This window comes from Sander vitreus, chromosome 5 (assembly GCF_031162955.1).
Source record: "Sander vitreus isolate 19-12246 chromosome 5, sanVit1, whole genome shotgun sequence".
Lineage (NCBI taxonomy): Eukaryota > Metazoa > Chordata > Actinopteri > Perciformes > Percidae > Sander > Sander vitreus.
The window spans coordinates 31,132,883-31,155,920 of record NC_135859.1 but is presented as its reverse complement, the minus strand read 5'-3'; the positions used below and the strand labels follow the sequence as shown (position 1 = coordinate 31,155,920).

The following is a 23,038-nucleotide window of genomic DNA, read 5'->3' as shown; positions in this document are numbered from 1 at the left end:
TGGAGGGCGCTCATTCGAAAACCTTATTAAATGAACGTTTGTGTTGTATGAAAGAGTCCTGACTGTGAGGCTGAGAAAGACAACAGTTATGGGTGATTGTAGTGAAATGGCTAAAGTTAGATTTTCTACATGGAAGCTGCGAGTAGCCATGGATGCTTCATTACTAATTTTATGATATAAAAATATGAATTATAATATGTGCACGCGGCAGGCCACCATATTTTCTCATCTTTGTGTTGTTCTCTGATGCTCATTTCTTTCAAGGCTGAGAGGAACAACTCCCATGACGAAACTCTCTTAGACCACGATGATCACAAGCTGAAGGCTCGATCATAAGAGTTATCTCCAGATGTTAAAGAATCATCTCGTGAAATGGGTTTAAAAATAGTAATGAGCAACCTTTCTTATCTCAGGTTTCCCTAATCCTCCGTCATCTTCCAACATATACCGAACCTCCATTCAAAATGTATACATTTTTAGCAAGTTCTAGAAGTTCTTTGCCCCCGTCAAACTATATCCCAGCCAAAACATGAAAAAAAATGTTGAAAAAGAGTGGAGTATGTTGAATTAAAATTTCTTTTCAGTATGTACAGAAAATTAACTCCTATGTTTTGCCCAGTAAATCAAATTCAATTCTCCAGCAACACGTTTGGGCAAAAGCTGAAGCTGAAACACATTAGGTCTCACAATAAAATTGTTTATTTATACTGCCAAGTATTTTCAGAGTTGTGCCAGGAATCCCTTCTTACATAGGCCTACTTACAAAAACAAAAACTGAATATAATCCATCTTTTTTTTTGTTAATCTGCAAACTGGATTACATTGACTTCACACTCATTCTTTGATAAAATGACACACTCACTTAAAGCCACCAACATGTGTTAACTGCTACCTCAGAGTCAAACAGAGAGTTTATAAAATCTGTATGTTTAAAACCTGAACTGTTTATTGTTTTTTTTTATAAACTGTATTCTCAGCTTTCACATCTGTATATCTGCCCACAACTGATTAAACTACTAGATTATATTTTACATTGCACTTTAGTGATAAAGAGATGATAGCCTGAAGCAGCAGCATAAACAGACTTGCTCTCTCATATGATAATACAACTGTAACTGTGCTCTTGTTTTGAGGACCTGGACAATTATGGTGAATGTTTACCTTTTGCTGTAGGCCTACTTTTCCCTGTGATGCGTCTGATTTTGTGAGGCTCAGACCTAAGACTGTCGGTCTGTGTTTTCTTTACAGTTGGTCCTCAAATTGAGCAGAGATAATCATCAGTGCTCTGCCAGTCTATAGGTCGCATATTTTCTGTTTTTCAAATTTCTGTTCATGATGCACTGAATTATAAATTGGTGCAAATGCTCAATTTAAGGCACTGGAAGACAAAACAGCAGATATACAATACTGAATTTGGATTTCTGAATTTGTAGTTGTTACATCAGGTGTTCAGGTTAGGGTCAAATTCAAGAATAGGGTTTTTTATGTGTCTGTATTATAAAATAAAATCATTTTAATGTTGGTGTTTTTTTGATAAATTACCTGTAGTTTGGTAGGAACATTGGCCTCAGAGATTTTGGTTTGCATTAGCAAAATGCTAGTTAGTATTGATAGGAGAGAAGCGTTGATTAGCATGTAAACAGCCTCATGTGGGTACTGGTTTCTTTGAACATATGATAGTAAAGTTGGGGAACCCTTGATGAGTACCAAAGTAAGCCTGCATGCACATATACTTGGCTTAAAATAGGTGTAAGGAGACGATTCTTCTGTCTTCAATCTCTGCATGTGTGGAGGGCTTAAGCCCCAGCTGCATTTCATCAGCATCAGCTGTGTGTTGGCAGACTCAGCTGATGTTCATGTGTTCAGGTGTTGAGCTGAGTGTAACAAAGCTAGCTATAGCTTAATAAAAGTTTGTCCAAATATGACGATGTTGAGCTGAAACTGACAAGCTGAGAGGGAGATGTTCTTGATCGGGCTTTCAAAGAAAGCTCACACCCAAATTTAGACACATTAACTTAACTTAACTGTGTTTATTATATCCATCACACAGGGGATTTGGAAATTATTATTGTTAACATCCCTGCATATGCCTGCTCTTTAAACTTTGTGAACTCCTGCATGTCATGTGTTATATTTCATCCAGTTTCAGAACAAGAGTTGGCCCAGTATTTTTGTCATTAAAAGTGCATTCAAACCTGAGCCTGAACATTTTGAAATTATGTATGAATTGAGACACTAAGGTGAATCGGCCTAGTTGGAGACCTTTTTGGTTCAGATGCTGAAAACGAAGCTGATTGGACAGATTTCAAGGATTATTAAATGGGTAGAGAAAATCAGGATTGTCCAACTGCGACAAATTTCCAAATGCGTTTCAGTTGAAGTACTCAAACTAAATCAAACTTTAACAACATCTTCATAGAGCATTTGAGATTATATATTTAACGGTGAAATCTGAATTCCTGTGACCCTTTTTAAAGTGTGGTGATTTCATGGCTTCGCTTCAAGTAAGGGAGATTTTGAATATTTGTTCTTGGATTATTCTCCCTCTGGTATTCAGAATCCGTTTAATCACCATTTTTCCTCTATTGATCACTTTCATATTTTGACAGTATGCAACAACAGACATGAGACTTTACAGGGTTTACAGGAACAGATTTACATAATCCCTGACATATGGAAAGGTGTGATCATGACTGGACTCTAATGCTATCTGTCTTTCTCTCCCCCTCCTTTATCTGTCTGTCATCCTAGGAGCTTGTACCTACGAGGGATCGCTGTATGCGGTAGGTGCACCCACCCTGTCTTGTCCTATTTTACCTCTTTAGAATCACTGGCTGAATCACTTTTAAGATTTCTTCCCCGTCCGCTCATAGAATTAGGATCTTGGGTCCGTCTGTGAAGCCTAATGGGTATTTGCTCATGTATTATTCACAGGGGACATCTCCAGGTTAGCATGGCTGACGCTTGAAGCTATGTGTATGTGCAGAGATATATAGGTGGTCCTCTGTTGTCTGAGATGTAGCAGAGAAGATGTGTGTCATCTATAATGCATCCCTTGTCATACTGACTTTGTGGATGAGAGAGAGAGAGGATGTTAAAAGTCTCTTGCTGCTCTGTCGATTGGCTCATTTCAAGTTAGAAAAAAGTTTGTGATGAGCTTTGTTTCTGCGGTTCTGCTGGGGATTGGTGAACATTCACGGTTTTGCTCTGAGATGTGCTTTTTTGATGTTCTTTAAACCCTGTTGCAGGATCCTCATGTCCTGGCTTGCGAATTACTGTATTTTAATGTTTTAAGTTTGGCTTTAGGCATCGACAGACGAGAAGTCCCCTTGTTCCCCTGCGCAGGCTGCCAAAGCCTGCCCTCCGTCATACTTCTATGCATTTGCACTTTAAATAGCCATAAGTTTGAGGTGTATAAAGTGGAGTTTGAGACAGAGATAACGTCAATATATGCCAATATATATTTTTTAGATACATTTTTTAAACTGAGAATATGCAGAACATGGACAGAATAAAAGAAAATTAACATTTACCAAGTTTTAAAAAGCTTTTAAACTCCCCACCACACTGCTACAGATTGCCAATATTGTCATGTTATTTCATTAAATCAACCGTCAGCCGTTCATGTCATCTGTTGCCAATAATATGGAAGCTTCTCTCTAACCACAGCTACATGAAAAAATGGCTACAAGTAAGACTACAATTTTTTTTTTTTAAACATTTTAATTATTTAGCTAGTTGTCCAGAATTAATAATTCAAAATTTCCAAAGAAGAGGTGTGATGGTGGATCACTTTGCCTTAAAGAGCTTCTAGTCCTAAAATAAATGTACGCCAGATTTAACTGGAGGGTCTGAATGCTGTTTTGGAAGATTTTCTACCCTACAAGCAGTAGAAACATTTACCGGTGTAAGATATTCAACATCAGCACAAGTTGTGCTTTGAAGTGATTCAGCCGTAATATAATTCTTTTCTTTTATTGGTCAAACCCCAAGTAAAACCTGAAATTTGCTGCTGTGCACTTAAGAAAAACACCACTTGTGTCTTGCAACAACTGGTAATCTCTCCTAAGAAGCCTTAAACATGGTTCTCAGCGGTAGACTTTGCATTCCCAGCCAGAACTCCTGCTTCTTTCCTGCTGTGTTATCAACATAATTACAGTAAAACTGTAACAGTAGAGCATACCTACCTAACATACCTACAACTACCTGCAATCCTGTAAATGCACGAGAACACATCCTGCTTCCCTGTGTTACTTATCCCCTAGCTTTGAAGAGGGGGTAATTGTTAGAGCGAGAATGTAAAGACAGAAATGGCTCAGTCAGTGTTTTAGGAGGGAAGAGGAGGAGGAGGAGGAGGAGGGGTGGTGGTGGTGGTGGTGGAGAAAGGAAAAGGAGGAGGGGGTTTGTGGGAAAAAAAAGGAGAGGACAGGGAGACAGGTGGGATGGCCCCAGCATGTTTGAACACAGTCAAGAAAAGGCCCATCTGGAGTTCAAAGTGAGGAACTCCACCCCCTTCCACCCCCAAACACAACACCTGGAGTTGTGGGTAGATGGGAACAAATGGAAAATAAAGAAACCCGCAGATTAAAGTGTAGAAGCCCTCAGGCCTCTCTCTGTGGTTAAAAATATTTATAAGAGCAAATAAGTCTTCTCATAACATGATCAGTGTCCCCTTTCTTCGTTTTCCAGACTTTATTTAATTAGCTTTAGTGTCCAGCTTGATTTATACCACTAATACCTCTGTTAATCCATAAACTAAGGTCATTCTGATCATTCTTCACAGCTAAATAAAAAAAAAGAAGACATATAGGCACAATTATATACTGTATGTCGATGACAGTAATTTCAAAAGCACATGTAATACGCATATTAGGGCAGTAAAACAGTGTTTTCACATACTTTTCTAAGGTTTTTCCAGTAATTTGTAATTTTTACATGTACACATGTGCACAACAAAGACTTCAGACAGAGAAAGTAGCAGAGGAACGACTCAGAGCTTTGCTCTCAAAATACAGTTGGGTAGAAAGCTGATTACTGACCTGGACTCAAATATGGACTCACAGAGACCCCTCACACCCTGGGGACCCCGTGTTTACGCCCCTTTCCAGGCAGGCTCAGAACCATATGCACACGGACCAACAGGCTGAGAAACAGCTTTTTCCCATGTTATGGACAGGCTGCTGAACCCATAACCCCCCCCCCACCACCCACTGTGTGTGCCACTAGCACTTTTTAAAAATATATTTATATATGCTGCTAAGTGAAATGGATTGCTGCCAAACCAAATCATTTTGTTGTGTTTAACATGCAATGACAATAAAGCATCTTATCTTAGATGGCTGGAAAGATGGTGACAATATAGTCAGTTGTCCAGCAAAGTGAAGTTTTGTTAATATCACAGCAGAGTTTCAGTCAAGAATAACACTGAATAATACTATAGCTAGCAAGTTTACTATGGATGTTTTGTCAGCAGCTGTTTGGGGAAACCGGATCGTGGAACTGCTTAAACTCCAACCAGCCAATCCAAATTTCTGATATGCCAAAAATCTGTCTGATCTTTCAACAGCCAGGTTTTTTTAATTTTCAGGCAATTAATCAGGCATTGTAACCCCCTAAAACAGAACGTTAATCTGGTGGAATTTTTTTAACATTCTAAGCTCTGCATACTGTATGACAGAGGCACAACTACATTGATATCAAACTCAATTTGGGGATTTTATTAAAACAAAGTGTTGGTTTGGTCTTCAAAACCCCAGATTGATCAAAGAAATTATGAGTTTTACATGTGGAACAATGCGTGCGATGGATTAAAAGCAGTGAGACAATGAAGAGCAAGTCTTTACATCTTCCCTCAGAGAATAGTCTTAGTTCCCACGGCTGCATTGACCAGACCTTATCAGTTCAGATTCTACTGACGGGTTGCAAGAGGCCAGGGGAGATAGTGTTTGGCTGATGTTGCACATCCGCACTAAATCATTCATCAGTCAGCGCCCTCCCAGCTCCTGTAACCTGATGAATCAGATTAGACCCGCAGAAGGTTGTGCTCAGAGGAGCGTGTATCGTCTGGGTGTAAACAGTAAGTGACGTCACGTCACCCTTAGGTCATCCTTAACATCCCAATCTTGTCAGCTCATGTCAGCTTGGACGCTTACATCATGTATTAAACATGGCTGCCAGTGGAGGAAGAAGCACTCAGATTATCTACTTAAAGAGCAGATATTATAGAAAACAGGAATTGCAGTTACAGTAGATATATTGAGTAAACTGTTACATTGGCTTTTTTTAAGTGATTAAATTGCAGCCATTTTAACTCTAACCTTTCAAATTAAGTATCTGACTCGTCGGGAACTCCCAATATCCCAATCAGCAGAAACCTCTACAGAAATTACAGGCAATGGACAGCCACAGATGTTAAACAGCATCCCAGTTCTGGCCCAATGATGGCTGATGGTCGGCTCACTGTGTAAGGGCTGTAAAGCTTTCTAGATAAGGTCTAAAATGCACTGTTGTTATCCAACTCAAAATCAGCAGTACTTTATGCTATCTCGTGTTTTTTGTAAACTCCTAAAATGTTAATTAATTAAAAATAATCAGATAAATGAATAAAAGATGCAAAACGTGATGTAGTAATTAAAGTAGAAAGCACTAATACCTCAAAAAACAAAGTACTTGTGTAAATGTTGCTGAATCCTTAACTCTCGCTGCCCATTGCTGTTACCCAGCAACTGTACATTACAGTTGTGGGCAACGTGTTTTACATGCGTCCTGACAGATTTAAATAACCCCAGACTTATTGCAGCTGTGGAGTGTGCCACCAGGCCTGACACGCTGCTGAAGTACAGCATATAGCCTCCTCAGTGAAGAACAGCAGAGCTCAACATGCAGCACCATGTCCAAATATATCACCTGCCCCCTCAAGGCTTAAATTCCTGGCATTGCAAGTCGCCATTTCTGTAGGAATCAAAATGTAGGGCACCTCAAGAATAGCACCAGGTCCGGGCAGTAACGCCAAAGTTTACAAAGAGGGCAGAGCTGGGGATTTAACTGAACCTTTAACCTGAACAGAGCTGAAACATCGTGGCGTTGGTACAACTCCAAACCCCTCCATCACACCGACTCACAGTAACTGCTACATGTGTCGTAGAGGATTACATTTTGTTCCTGAATGGTCCCCATTAATTTCTTCTTGTCTCATCCCAATCCTCCCACTTTGTACTGAGTCATTGTCCCCCATGTTGAGAACTGAAAAGCTCCAACCCAAAGAACTACTGATAACCACTTCTTAATTTGTAACTATTTCTAAATACATAAGAAATGAGGAATGCTTTTTGATTCCAATGTGACTTCAGTGGTTAATTTTTTACCTGCTGAGCTTATGCACGCATCAATGCACATGTATAATGTTTACAATGTGGTGAACTATAACCGGTTATGAATCTTGCTGCTGTGCACTTGGGGAAACACCTTCTTATCTCTCTTTGAACCACTGCAATCTCTCTAAACACAGTTTTTCAGGGATGTTGTGGTTAGTGTTAAGGCAGTGACACACCAAACTGATAATCGGCTGTCGGACAGTCTGGCAAGGTCAGTGACTCGCGTTTGTTCGGTGTGTTCCGTGCCGTCGTCCGTCCGAGGAGCCATCGGCCTTCATTTTGGCCGACCTGACATGGTGCGTCGGAGGGCGGGCAGTCGGACTCCATGACCAATCTGATTGGTGGAGCGCTAACCCGGAAATGACGAGCGGGATGAGCGTGACTAAGCCTCTTGAAATCTGACGGGAATCTTTTAAACTGACCTTTGTCGATCTAAAATGAAGACAGATTCAGCAACTGCATGGCCTATTTCTCACTTAAAATGTTTTTAGAAACACGTTTCGGTGAACTATCTTCGTAAAATATGAGATCGTATTCTGAACGAGCCGCCATGATGCCCGGTTGAAAAATCCGGGAGCAGTCAGACCCATGACACATGTTTAAAACAGGGACCGTTTCACCACGTGCACCATTCAGAAAGGGCTTTCTGGCAGAAAGTCCTAAAGACTATCTTCTCCCAGCCAGGAAATTACGTTTCCCTTGAAAATGTAATTGAGAATGTAATTTTTTTTTATATGGTAACGTGAGTCTTTAGGAGACAGGGTTGCCCAAGGACATTTGCTGCATGTCGTTCCCCATCTCCCTTTCTCTCCTTCCTTTTTTGCTTTCAGCTCTCGAAGGTCTCCAATTAATTAAGGCTCAAATATCTCAAAAATACTTCCCATGATGGCGAGGTTTTTCACTCTGCCCTTTGAGTGTGGCCACGCAGAACAACTATAAACAGTTTTTTAATTCCTGACGTGGTCGAACAACACTTTTCACAAACTAGTTCTGTTCAAGCACAACCCAACCCTGAAGCCATGACCACTTATGCCCCAGTTTTTAAAGTGTGTTTGTAGTCAGTTTAATACCTGATTTCATTAGTGAGAGTTAACTGTGAACGTAGCGTGAAGCCTCAGTACTGTTGCTATAGCTAACACCATTAAAATACCTGGAGCACTGATGTAGAACGGTGGTTAAATATTTGACTGAAACTGTGTTTGAGGTGTCCTGATAAACAAGACACCTACCACCCAATCAGAGTCAAGTAAATTGTTAATATTGATATACTTAATATTTTCTTGAAATGGCTACCAATGGTGGAAGAAGTCTAAGTACAGATCCTACTCCTAATCCAGTACTAAATAAAAATCCTGCATTCAAAACCTAGCTTAAGTAAAAGTATATATCAACAAAATGTACTTAAAGTATTTAAAGTAAAAGTATGAATTGTGCAGTACAATGTTCCCTGTCAGTGTTCCTATCATATCTGATATTTCTGGATTAATATTCCTACTGCATTAATGTGTGTGTTGCATTTCACTGCTGTAGATGTTAAAGGTTGGGCTCATTTGAACTCCTTTACATACTGTTGGGTTTAATCTTCAGCAATGCATCATATTCTATAAGATCATCATATGTTTGTAGTGTCGCTGAGCAGCACATATCTCTAAAAAGTTGTACAACTTTTCATGGTGTCAGAAAAACAGCCCTGTCTTCAGCTTTGTGACGATGCATTTTCCAGCTGATCCAAGAGGCGTTTAAAGACTTCATTTAGCTTAAGAAGTAGGAGAATTTGCTCAACACATAAAGGAACACTTCATCCTTCAGTTCATCACAAACATTCAACATCAACACATCTGGAGATACGTGGTTTTCACTGGACAGGGAGGGATGATAACCTATCATCTGTCACACAAATATAGTGGAATAAAAAGTATAATATTTAACTCTGAGATGTAGTGGAGTAGAAGTATAAAGTAACACAAAATGGAAATATTGAGGTAAAGTACAAGTTACTCAAATTTGTGATGATGGTAAGGTGATGACTTTTTAAATCATATTTGACATTTATGTTCTTAATATTTTTTTTTAGAGCATCTTAGGCCTTTTATTTATATAGGACAGCTGAAGACATGAAAGGGGAGAATGACATGCAGCAAAGGGCCACAGGTCGGAGTCGAGCACGCGGCCACTGCGTCGAGGAGTAAACCTCTACATATGGGTGTCTGCTCTACTAGGTGAGCTACCCAGACCCTGATCACTTCTCATCATAGTACCTCCATCCTAAAGTTAACCTCCATATGTAATTTGCAGTACAGTAGTGATTTCTCAGGAAAATAGTTTTGGAGAACATTTCCAGTCAGTCACCGTCAGAAACACAATCTGATTTCTCTCAGTCTGATTTCTGCTGCTGCTTGACCATAGAATTATATCCACGTGCCCGACACGCTTCACAAATTGAGGCTGACGACAATGACTGGAAAAAAAAAATACATTAAAAGGAGACTATAGTGAAGGCAAACACAGTGAGCTATTTTAAAAGAAGCCTATCTCTGACTTCCTCTGTGCGGAGGGGTAAGTATTCATATCTATCCACATTGTGCCCGTTGGGGTTCAGCGGGGAAGTATGACATTTGAAGCACTAATAGGATCTGACTGCTGTTGGACAGAATATGTAGGCCTATATTAGCGGAAGCTGCCTTTTTTCTTGCCTTTTTCCAGGGCCCCTCGGTGGATTAACACTTAAGCTGGAGTGATAATTCCCCTGTGACGCCCGGGTCGCAGCTGACTGGTGTTCACACTGCTGTTTCCCCCCCCCACAGCCGGGGCTCTAAACAACCCATGTTATCAGAGGAAAAGTCAAATCAAACCTCATGTCTCCCTTGGGTTTTGGAGCTGGATCAACAGTCAAGTGAATAATTGAGAGTTGATGATCTAGACTTCTATATGTTATCTGGCAGAGCTTCAGATTCCGTGGCTTCAGTTTTGAAGCCATTTCAACTTTTGACTCAGTTCAAAGTTTGTTTTGGTGCTGAGCCTCCACATGGCATCAAAAAACAATTTCAAACACACTATGAAGTTCAGTCTGTGTCGCATCTTCAACCGCTGCCACTGTTTAAAGTCAGGTCAAGGATAAAGACTTGTTTTAACAACTTTACTTCACCTAGTCAGGCTTATTGAATAGTTTTATTTGTTAGATTCTGAGTCCTGATTTCCCCCGCTCCAAACCCAGCACATACTGTTCCTCCCCGTTCAACCCTTTGGAGAGGCTGCTGTGATGTGTGAAGTTCCCGACATAATGAAGTGAGTGCCGGCCGCTCTGATGTCAGAAGAATAGGGGCTTTTCAGAAGCACTGTGGCCCAGGACACTGAAATAGATCATTTGAGGACTTGCCATTCGTGGCTGTACCACATCTGAATTATTAAGTGGCCCGAGGCTGTGAAGCACTTGCACTAGCTGCTCTTTTCATGATGCTTTTAAAGCTTAACTGCTTCTTGCATCTCAAATTCCTCCATACTTTTGAGCCAGAGCAGTTTCCCATTTGTTTTGCTCAAGGGAGAAAGGGTATAAAAGTGCAGTGTAAAAACAGTGTTGTTTTATTATCATGTCCGTCACTGAGGTTGGTTTAGATTGCATAGAAGCATTAACGTTTCAAGACACCTTGAGACTTATTCAGTAAGGCGCTACAGGTTGCAATTCTTAAAATCCAATGAAAAGATTACTATTAAGACATGGAAATGGAAAGGAAATTTTCTCTTCATTTTGGCCTTCCTTGAACTTTAAAACAGCATTCAAGTGTTAAGTGTGGCTACATCTGTAAACAGTTTTCATGTTTGAAGTGTGGACTTTTTCCTTCAACTCTCTCTCTGATCACTTTTCAAGTTTAACTTACGAGTATAAAAACCAACAACGGTTTAATGATGGCGAAAGTAGCATATCGCTGTTTCAGCTGATTGGCAGATCAGCCCAGGAAGAAGGACTTCTGTCATCAATGAGCCTAAGGGAAGCTGGTACCTGGAGGAGGGTGCAGAGATGTGGAGAGATGCACAAAACTGAATCCAAGAGGAAAATGAGAGAATGAATAGACATGTAGAAAGTTGGGTAAGGCCATGTACAGACGGAAAACCGCACTGCATTGTAAAAATAAATAAATAAAGCAAGCAGCTTTGTCGGTGCAGACGTGTTGCTACAGGTACGGGTGAGAAGCAGGAAGTTTGAGTTATACATCTATGAGTTTGAAGGCTTATTAGATGGCAAAACACACATACCATGCTGCAGGACCTCATTTACCAGTCTGTAAAGTGTAAAAAGTTAATTTAGTTAATGTATGCCCTTCATGCTACAGAGCAATCTAGTGTGCACTTACACATATTTAATGACCAGTGCAGTGTGTTGCTGGATTATGTTGAATTGCATTTGTTTTCTGGATGTCGCTGCATTTATTTTTGCCAGAGCACTCTGTCAGGACCCCTGCTGTGCCAATGCAGTAGTCACACTGAAATGATTGAGGAGGCTCTTTTACTAGGGCAGTGATAATGTTGGTCTGAGCAATGCCTTAGGGGATGGATAGATAAGACAAACTGAAGAAAGGGTATTGAAAGAGTATTGGAATTTTTTTTTGCCATCTTTCATGTAATGACCCCTCAGAGGGCCCTGAACTTTGGGTTGAGACCCTCAATTTGACACTGTCCCACGCCTCAGCAGTGCTCCCGGGGCTCAATTAGAGCTCGCCATGCTCCCTCGACTGGAACTAAGACTCCCCCCTCCCCCCCCACCAGCTCTGTGCAGACATGCAGAGATGTGTAGGACTGGAGTGAAGTGGGGCAACCTTTAGCAAACACTCAGCTGCTGGGCTAATGGGCAAACAAACAAGCTAGCTGCTCCCCTTTTTTCATCAACACCCCCCTCATCTCTGACCCCTCTGACCCTCCAGGCCATCCGACGGTGGCTTAGACAGTTTCATTGCAGAAGGTCTGCGGGGTCCTAGGCCTTTTGTCTCTCACTTGATTCAGAGTGTTTGATTTCCGGCTTGCCATTCAAGCCAGTTTGCCTCTTATCTGTAAATACCAGCATGCAGCCCCCGAGCCCCAGTTTGTCTTTCTTGCTCTACTTTTCCTTCTGTCTGTGCCCTGCAGGCTCTTGGAGCTACAAGTGTTTAGAGAGAGAAACGTTACACTGGGCCAAGTCTTTGTCCCCGTTGGCTCAGACGGCTGTGTTCACACACGCTGCAGATCACAAACCTCCCATCCACAGGGCTCATTTTTTTGTCAGCTTTATGTTGAGTTTCCCTCCTGTTTTCTGTCCTGAATGCAGGAGGAGGAAGGAGAACATCTTTAGGGACAACCCCTTCAAAAATTAATTCTTTTGTCTGTAAGAAGGGACTGAAGGAATTCAAATAGCTGTGAAGAAATAGAGCACATATTTCTATTTTTACTGATTCTCTTGAGTTAAAGAATGATTTCATTCTGCGAAGCCACAAAATCTGTCTATTAAGAAGCACTGTGAGAATTAAAGAGAAGTTTTTTTTATTTACTTTTTTTTTTATTCCATGAATGTACAAAGTTTATACCAATTTACTTTGTCATCTGGAAGACAATATATTTGAATCACTCTTTCTGCAAATAAGAGGAAACAACAACTAAAAGCTCCGATCACTCCAACATGGGAAGCATCTTGCACATGTGCATAAAAGCTGACACTAACACTCAACTTTCATACTAGAAGTTCACACCGTCTAAGTCTTTGTTCTGTGTTATCTGGCTTCACATTGTGGGGTTTTAAACATTTTCAGTAAAAAATGGAAGCATTTATGCTTAAGAATAGTGCATTTTGAAGTTCTTATTTTTACATTTCTGGGGAATTTCAGTAGAATTGCAAGAAGAAATTCACAAGAAAGAATTTTTAAGATTAAAAGAAAGGAAACACTTTTTTTTTTTTTTAAATTGTACATAATCGATCTTCACATGCTACCCATGGTCCAATCAGATGGCCAGATCGTTAACAGCGCTGACAGGATTCACGGGAAGGACTGTGATGTTTACCCTCCTCCTCCTGTCATCAATTGCAGAGATTCATGTTCAATCCGGGCCTCCTCCTCCTCCTTCTCCTCCCTCCCTTTTTTCTTCCCAACTAGGAAGTCAATTTCTGGTCAACCACATTTTCCTTAGTGTCTATCTGGATTATTGATGAAACGGGTGAGGCGAAACCAAACAGACAGCAGGCAGAGTGAAGCAGGTAAAGAGGTTCAGGTATAATAACACAAACTCTTCATGTGGAGTCACAGCTTTAAAGGCCAGTCTAAAATGTAGGTTTAGTGCTGCTTGATTATTTTTTATAATGGATTTATCTGTCAATTTTAATTTTACTTCATTGATTGATCGTCTACAGAATGTCAGAAATGTCATGTAAAAAAATCCCAATTTTCTGGAAGACTTCTCGTTGACTTTTATCTGACCAGCAGTTGAAAACCCAAAAACACTTCACAATGAATGTCAAAATTGAATTACTCTCATGACTGCAAGAGATCACCTGCCAGGAATGCATCAAACCCCCTTTAGCTGGGGTTAGGTACTAATTCTGTCTGTTATTATTTGTTGATGACGTACATGAAGGGAAATCATTGCTGTACAATATATTTTGTATAGTTAGTACAGAATTGGACTCTTATTTAATGGACTGTTTTTATATAGCGCTTTTCTAGTCTTAACAGCTACTCAAAGCACTTTTACATAGTACAGGAACCATTCACACACACATTTACACTCCGATGGCGCAGCATCTGGGGCAACTCAGGGTTCAGTGTCTTGCCCAAGGACACTTTGACATGGGACTGCAGGGGGCCAGGGATTGAACCACCAACCGTCCGATTGGTAGGCGACCTCTCTACCACTGAGCCACAGCCGCCCCATTACATGGAAATGTCACATTATATCCCAGACAAGAATAGATAATCACCTTAAGTCTAATCTCGTTTTTATCCTATGATCAAATATGATCGGAATGAATCTCCAAATCCACGACAACAAAAGCCTTAGAATTAAAATCCCTGAGATTTAAAGCTAAGAGTGTGCCTCAGTCTGTCAAAGATAGTTTTATGAGTGCAGTATGATTGTGGATTATCTTTGAGTCTGTGCTCATTACCCTGCACTGTTAACCTTTTACTAAAAGGAGGCCCGGTGGAATCGCGGCCTGTGTGATAAAGCAGATGATGACAGGTGGAGACGGATGTTTGCCTCGGGGGAAACATGTTGAATGCCAGACCCGGCCTGTCGATGACTTCATTTCCCCTCCTTTACCTGGGTCGTGCTGCCTCGCTCAGCAGAAAACAAAGCCACTCCGTTAGACCCCACAGGATGCTGGGATCACTCTACAGAACCCTCCACTTGGCTCCCTGCCTGACTGATAAGATAATATAAAGACTGTGGAATTGATCTCGTTCACTTCCCTATTGTTTGAAGCTGTAGATTTGTCACCGTGCATTTATTCATGATTGGCAAGCAAATTTGACTTCATCTCTCCTGGCCTTCTGCTGACTTTTTGTTGACATCCTCTCGTGGATTGAGCATATTGAGTTTAGCAGGTCACATGTTGGATATTTGCATTTCCCACCCCTCCTTGCACACTCAAAGTTGTGTTGAAATTAGTTAACAAAAAGCTTTATTTATCCTAGAAAAAACTTGGCATGGAGACTGGTTTTCATCTACCATGACTGTCAGAAAGCACTATTCCTTACATAATAAACAAATAGCTTTAGTACCTAAAGTAAAAGTAATTATTGTGCACTAAAATGTTCCCCGTCTGTTGTTTCTGGATTAATATTACTGCTGCATTAATGTGTGTGTTGCATTTTACTGCTGTAGATGTTGAAGCTTGTGCTTATTTTAACTCCTTTATATACCGTTGGGTAGTTTCAATCTACAGCAATGCGTCATATTCTATAAGATCATCATATGTTTGTAGTGTCGCTGTCCCGTGAGAACCACGTATCTCTAAACAGTTTTCATGGTGTCAGAAAAACAGCCCTGTTTTCAGCTTTGTGAAGATGCAATTTCCAGCCGATCCAAGAGGCTTTTAAAGACTTTATTTAGCTTAAGAAGTGGGAGAATTTTCTCAACACATAAAGGAACACTTCATCCTTCAGTTCATCACAAACATTCAACATCAACACATCTGGAGATACGTGGTTTTCCCTGGACAGGGAGGGGATAAAAAAAACTGTCATCTGAAAAGTAACTAAAGCTGTCAGACAAATGTAGTGGTACAAAAAGTACAATATTTACCTTTTGAGATGTACTGGAGTAGAAGTATAAAGTAGCATAAAATGGAATTACTTAAGTAAGGTAAAGTGGACATATGGACATGACACTTTTTTTTTTTTTTAGAGCAATATATTGTAGCTAAATGTTACACTGGGTTTGACAGAAATAAAATGTCATAAAGTAATAATGCTGTAGGAATATTTCAGACTCAGCATAAATGTTTAAAGCCTCATCAGGGGCCTACAACGTTTATTACAAAGTGTTTTCAGGGGAACCAATAACGCCGAGATGATTGTTCTATTCTTCTATCACCAGAAGTTAACATAATAATGTAAAGTGTGTCCTGAACATGCTCAGTTGGTTTCATGGCTGGCCTCTGGATTTTGACATTTCCTGTCTCACAAATGGAATTATTAGCCAACAAAATTGTTGGGTTCATTCTCTGGAGACCATGAATACACCAGATTTAACAGAAAAAAAAGGCCCCGAGAGGAGAATCAAACCCTTAGTCAGTGCCGAAAAAATACATAGAAGCCTGTTTTATATTTTGGTCATTTAGGTCTCATCAAGTAAAGCCAAAAATGGTTTCCACACTTTCTAATAATAGTTTGGTGCATCCCCTCTGCTAAGGTGAATCTGTTCCATCCTAGAAACACAAACCATTTCGTTGAGCCACCTCTTAAAGCAAGGAGATGATGGAGACTTCCAGTTGAGTAAAATCTTGGCCACTATAATGCCTGTTTTAAGTGCCTGCTTACAGTGGGAAGGGAGGGTTGATGTCTTTTCAGAGGAGCCAAAGATTGCCAGGTTACAGTCTGGTTGAATGTTTATTTTATATTGCTTAGAGAATCAATTAAATATGTAACTCCAAAAGTTGTCCAGTACTGGGTAGTACCATAATAAATGTGAAACTCAACCTTCGGCTCCGCCACATCTATCACACATGGGAGACACTGATTCAAATATTCTACGTTTTGGATTTTAAGCAGAGTTCTGAGCCAAAAGCGATCTCTGTGCAGTGTTTTTAGCTCCAGTAGAAGAACTAATCTCCGTTTAAACTAACACGGCCAAACCGCATATCTCATCAACATTCTCGTATACTGGGCATAAACAGGAGGCAGCATGTATACTCCGCCCGTTGCTGGTAGTGTCCATTGTAACGTTAGTAGCTCAGTCTCAGAGAACGAGACGTCAGGACCGATATCAGGCGGCGAAACATTGGCGTCAGTGTTGGTATTGCCAAAGGTCTCCATTTGCGGCCGTTGAGACTGAAACACAACCCCGCAGATTCCATTCAGATTTCTCCGGTTTAGGGGTTCTGAAACGCCAGAGCAGTGTAAATGCGAGGTGTAAACGTAGCAAAAGATATTCGTTTTTAAAACCAAAACGTAGCAAATATGTAAATGTAGCCTTAGACATGTTGCGCTGCTTGAAGTTACTTAACATGTAATTTCGCCATTTCAGAAGGCCTTTTTCACAACCTTTCCTAACTAGACCTTTTGTTTTCAAGCCAGCACTGTTAGATTTTCAAAATGACAGGAGGAAACACTTCTAATATTCACCTTATCAGTTACGAGCCTCCCTTGACCTTTTCTTTAAAAGACACTTGAAGCCAGTACAGCTAAAAGTGACCATGCACTCTCTGGTCTGTTTGAATGATCTTTGCCCTGTAGTTAGAGAGGAAATATGCCAGAACTCGTTTTATTACAGGCCAGTCCGAGGTGAAGACTTAAGGACTAAAAGCTTCTGTCCCTTTTGTTTTGCATGTGAAAGGAACTTTGTTGACAGAATTTAGCATAATATGAGGCCTCGAGTTGTTTTAAATGCCCTGATTGCCATGTAGTTCTGCCCTGAGGGTGTAAAAAGGAGGTTTAAGGATGACTTTAAAGTTCAGTGAACAAAAAATGAGCTCCTTGTGACTTCTGAAAACAACTAGTTAGAATTAATATCAATCAATAATCTAGAGTTGATTTTCAGAGAGAACAAGAGCTGACACTGTGTTTGACCCCTGACCACCCGGTTAATTGTTCCGTCCTGGTGTGAAAACACTAATGCTGTTTAACTGAATTCAGGCGTTAGTTTATTTAAACAGTCACCTCATTGTCTGGACGACGTAGCTCTTTTGTCTTGGTCATTATTTCGGGCTGCTAAGAGATTTGTCTGATGGAGGCTGCTACAAAAGAGAAAATAGGACATTTTTTAAATTCCTTGCGAGGTGCTCTAAAGAGGAACTTGGCAGCAAACTGAGAAGTTGTCTGCACGTCGTAGCTCGCTGTGTAAACATCTAATGTGTGTAATACAATGTCTCATGATTCTTAGGTGTGGTGCTCAAATATGATAACCAGCTCTGAAGCAGGAGGAAAAGACATGAGCATTTGTCTCTGAGCCAGAACGTGGGATGAATTTTTAATGAGCTGTTGTACAGGAGGGGGGGACACTGATTTGTTTGCTTTGATACGTGCACGGAACATCAAATAATTTCATTGCAATTAGACCGTGGCGTGAAGCTGCGGCACTCTTATCGCAGCATTTATGTAATAGGGGAAAATTACATTTACATGTCCCATTTTTCCTGCTTTGTTGCCTCGGTGACACCGTCAGCTGAGTCAGCTGTCCTGCTGGATGACACCCTCTGGGCGTTTGACAGCTCTGTCTCCGGTGGGCTGTCAGGGTTTCATTGAGGGTTTCTACCCCCATGACGCTGCTACTCGGCGGGTTGCCCATCCTTATAAGTGCCAGAGAGACAGGCAAACAAAGTCCTCACTGGAGGAGGGGGTCAGGCTTTAGATTTAAGTAAAGGGCTTATAGTTTGGTGACCTGTTACATCAAGGTTTTACTTTCATGAAACCCCAGAAAGATACTGACATATTTGTCATGCCATAGAGGTCCGCTTAAGTAGGTTTTTAGGTATTTTTACATTAAAGGGAGCGATCAGAAGTAGAAGAGTCTCAGTATTAGCCTGACAAGCCAGACCCAGACCCACCAGCCAGATGTTAGGTCTGGGAACTCACCATTGGCAGGACTTAATCCGAGGGGCGGGATAAACGGTTGTCTTTCAAATTCCCTCTGCACGCAATAGGATAGCGCTACAACCAACCAGAGCAGAACCATGCGTTTTCCCACCAGCGGAGCTAGTTGATAGATTAAACATTTGCCGTATGTGGTCGGCAATACTCCAAACACATTTTCCTTTTTTAAGAATTACTTTAGTGCCGTTCTTTGTTCTTTTCTCAAAGAAAATCTTAACTCCAAGTCTTGCAGAGGCCAAAACAGATTCCAAAGACCGCTGTTCGCCAGCAGCAGCAGCCATTTCCTTTGTTTTCAAGTAGCAGGGAATTCACGCGGAACTGTTGCAACTCTGCCATTGTTATGTTAAGCCCACCCACCGACTCTAGACACGATGTGATTGGCCTGACTAGAGTTTGGTTTTTCCAGCTTGCAAGCCAACGGAGAGTTGCTAGATGACCCTGGCTGCAAATTCCATTTGCTGCCGCTAGGGTGCGTCTAGATTTCTAGGCTATCTCAGTATGCCTACTTCTAGTGAATATTGGCAAGAGGTTTGTGATATTAAATAACATTGGTAACAAAAAACTAGCCATTGGTCTTGTGTTTGGGGCACTACCTCCCCCCAGTCTCTCATAATAGCGTTTTTTCTTGCTACAAATAGCAAGAAAAAAGCAAGTTATTCAACTTTTTTCAGAGAATTTACAGAATAACATTTCAGTGCTTGATATTACTTTCCTTGTTTATCGTTCTTTATCCCCAATCTTATTTAAAATGTTATATTAGCCTGCCTTCTTTTCCAAGTCACGTTTAACTGAAAATACTAGATAAAAAAAAAAAAAAGGAACATCAGTTTCAACTGTTTTTAATCCCAATGTTATGTTCCCATTCACCCGAAAGTTGTCGTATCGTCTGCTGCAAGAAGGCGCTTATCAACAGGACAGTGTCTCGGTTCTGATGTGACGAACAAAACTCAGAAGATAGAAATGTGAAACTGAAGTGGCTGATTGTGCAAATCCAATTATTAAATAGTTATAGCAATCTCAACACAAAGCCCATTCAGTAGCTGTTCTAAAGCCTTCAATCAAATCACATCATCTTCATCAGCAGATGGAGTTTGGCCCGTGGTAATAGAGTTGTTTTACCCCTGAGAAGTCCTTAAAGTGCTCCGAAAACATGGACAAAGATGATGATATGATTTGAATTGCTGCCGAACAGCTATGTGCATTGAGATTGTTTCCTCAGCTGCAGTTTCCAAAGTTAAACTGTAGAGTGATTGTGTTGCAAATCTTTGAATTGAATAATCTCATGGATTTGTTATTCAATAAAATAATAAATAAGTGAGGCCTTAAATAATGATAAATTAATTTCTTCCTCTGACTTTTTCTGGAGACATTTTAGAAGTGCAGCAAGGACTCCCGAGGGTCCGCAGTGCTGAGTTTGGGAACCTTTTTGTTGCTACTTCATGCAGAAATGAATGTGATGGGTCACACACAGCTTAAATGACTGCATGGTTGAATGATGGGTTATGTATTTTTTTTCTTCTCGTTGAAGGAATAGGGTAGGATGAATTTTCCCACAGTGACGATAAAGTGCTGCAGTTTACAGGAGAAGGAGGTTATCATGGGAACATCAGAGAGCATCAAACAAGCCTCACAAGGTGGAACCGTGCTGGTGATACAACAATAAATGTTAGCTATGACGACCTCCCCAAAGGAAAGTTAACAGTTAAATCTTCCACCCTTGCCTCGCCTGCACTGTTGAAATATTTTCCTTGTCAAGAGGCATCATGTAAATTTTACTGCCTCTCCCTTCGTAAACGTCATAAGGTAAAGATACCATTTAACAACAGTTTTACTTTCCTCAGTTAATTCTCCACTCTGTCAGCTTTACATGGTGTACATTACATGGTACATCATGCATGGAAAAGCTGCGGCAAACTTGAAAGTTGAATGCTTAAGGCTGAGTAAAAAATAAAGGGGAGGCACTATTTTTGTCTCCACAGGGTTAAATGCCACAAATAAGCCTGGAGGGCAATAATAGCAGGCAATTACTGTTACCCAGCACCCTGTGCCTCCCAAGTCTTAGCCATAGGTCTTACCACATTGACTCTGGCATACTTTATCTTGTCCACTGAAAATAGCACAGACCTTGTCGTGCCTCCTGCTCGCTGTTTCGGCCTCAGCAGACCCTGGAACCTCCGCAGGTGACAGTTGTAGAAAGGTAAACACAGTCTATTGGCTCCCTATAGCCTCCTCGCTGTTTCCTACCTTACCTCCCAGGCACAGAGGCCAAGCAATCATTAATCTAGAGTATAAACAGTGCCACAGTATCGACGAGCAAGTTTGGTTCAGGAGCTGAAATATCCCGTCTTCTCCTTCTTGTCCTCCTCATCATCTTCCTCCTGCTCTGTGTTTCTTCACTCCTCCACCCACCCTTTTCTTCTGGGCTTTCCCAGGGGAAGATAGAAAAGTTGGGAAGTATAAGTACATTTATTTAAGTACTGTGGAAGATGTATGTTTATTACAACTTAGGTCTCATTTTGGTGGATTTTCATGCTTTCACATCAGTTGAAGAAGAAAAGCAAAAGTTGAGAAGGATGAAAAGAAGGAAATAATAAACATGCAAAACAAAATAAGAAAATAGGGATCATAGCGGAATTTGTATGGAATTGTAATGTGTGTACCATAGTTGTAAGATAAAAGCAGCGGAAGTAATCATACCTTACGTGTCTTATTTCCTTATTTTTGGCCTTCAGCATTCCTATCAATAATAAAATTGTTTGTCGTTACTTTTTGTAAATGAGGGCCAAAACTGTTACTCTACAAAACGTTGGAAGGCAACTAATTATACTAGCGCTTAACTTTTTTGCATTTTTGCCTTGTGGGACTAATTTTAAAAGGAAATACTGTGTAATACTGTGTTGGCAAGTGGCTTCACTGTGAGTCCAGACAATGCACAAGAGATAAATGGATAGATAGCATCATAGGCGGACAGCCCTGCGATACGTATACTTTTTTTCCGATTTTGGGGTGACTTGAAAGCATGGTCTCTTTTTTTTACCCAGATGAGAGTATCACAAGGAAAATGGGATATTTGGGCCTGAATTATGTCTCAAAAACAGGGCTCAATCTCAGGCTGCATACAAACTCCAACTCCTGTATCTAGCGCTAGCACTGTTTGATTTGCAGCCTTTAAAAGCAGATCACAGATCAATGGGCTGATAATGCCCATTCAATCGGCTGATAACATTCGAAGCTGGTGAACAGACCAACGTTTTTACACTACTGTTTTGAAAGATCCTTTTTTTTCATTTTCCGAAAAAAAGCTAATGTTAAATGTTGTCTAAACACAAGCTGCAGTACAATGACTCTGTCTAAAAAAAAAGATTTAAATCAGGAGCTACAGGTATGTGATTGAAGACACTGATACTGACACATTTTAGAAGCTCCAAAAATAGCCTACAGTCCAAAAATATTAAATTTGTTATTATATAAAATAAAGAAAAACAGCAGATCTTTAGCAGTCTTTTTAGAGACTGGAACCAGCAAATGTTTTGCATTTTATTCTTAAACCAGCAATAACTGCTGAACACAACACTGAAATATCATCACCATTTAAAGTGAACTTTAACGTGAACTAGCAAACACTTGCTTATTTCCACCTCCAGCAGTTACAGAGCAACATGATGATACATTAGGAATCTTTGTGTTTGTGTCCAATATTCTCTCTTTTAGCTCTTTTAGTTTTCAGTCTCGACCAACTCCTGAATATCTGTCTCTTTAGCTGCTAAATACTATATTCACCAGCTAGTACAGTGTACAGTGGCGTTTTACAGCTTTTTCTCTGAAAACGACGCTATGAGAGCTGTGAGAGTAAACCAGAACAGTAAAGTTGCAAGCTAAACAATGAGCTGAAACACGACATAAAGCTCCGTAAAGCCAAGGGGAGCTGCAGATTCAGATGATAATTCTCTGTAGCATCGTCACTATGAGAGACACCTTTCCACATTGTCTTATTGTTTTCACGTTGTCATCCATCTTTTTGTGGGTGAGTGAGTGGGTCTTGGGACTAAAGTACTCCCCTCCAGATAATTTCATGATGTACCACCAAATGTTCCTCTTTGGAAATGCTTAAAGCATGTGTAGAGTTTTTATTGAATTGAATCCTATAATAACACCATCCTCGGGGACCCTAAACAGCACAGGACACATACTAGGAGGAGTTTAAGATGCACCTACAGATATTTCACAGCAGGAGAGCTGGTCTGCAAACAGCCACTTTAACTCTCAATGCTGCAATTAGTGTTCAGAGTACTGCAGCAGAGCGGCAGTGATATAATGTCAGGCGTCGTTGATGCTGCCGCGTAACATCTGGACCTGTGCGCAGCTGAAGTCGACTCCACTGTAATTTCTGAGGGA

At 40.6% G+C, this 23,038-nt stretch overlaps 1 protein-coding gene across 1 annotated transcript in view; it reads left to right on the top strand.

Annotated features, from left to right (window-relative positions):
- Window positions 1–23,038, top strand: part of fras1 (Fraser extracellular matrix complex subunit 1) — a 258,103-nt gene that overhangs the window by 3,774 nt on the left and 231,291 nt on the right. Inside the window, exon 2 of the mRNA XM_078251454.1 lies at window positions 2,752–2,783. Coding sequence (XP_078107580.1) covers window positions 2,752–2,783 — 32 coding nt within the window. The remainder of the gene's footprint in view (window positions 1–2,751; window positions 2,784–23,038) is intronic.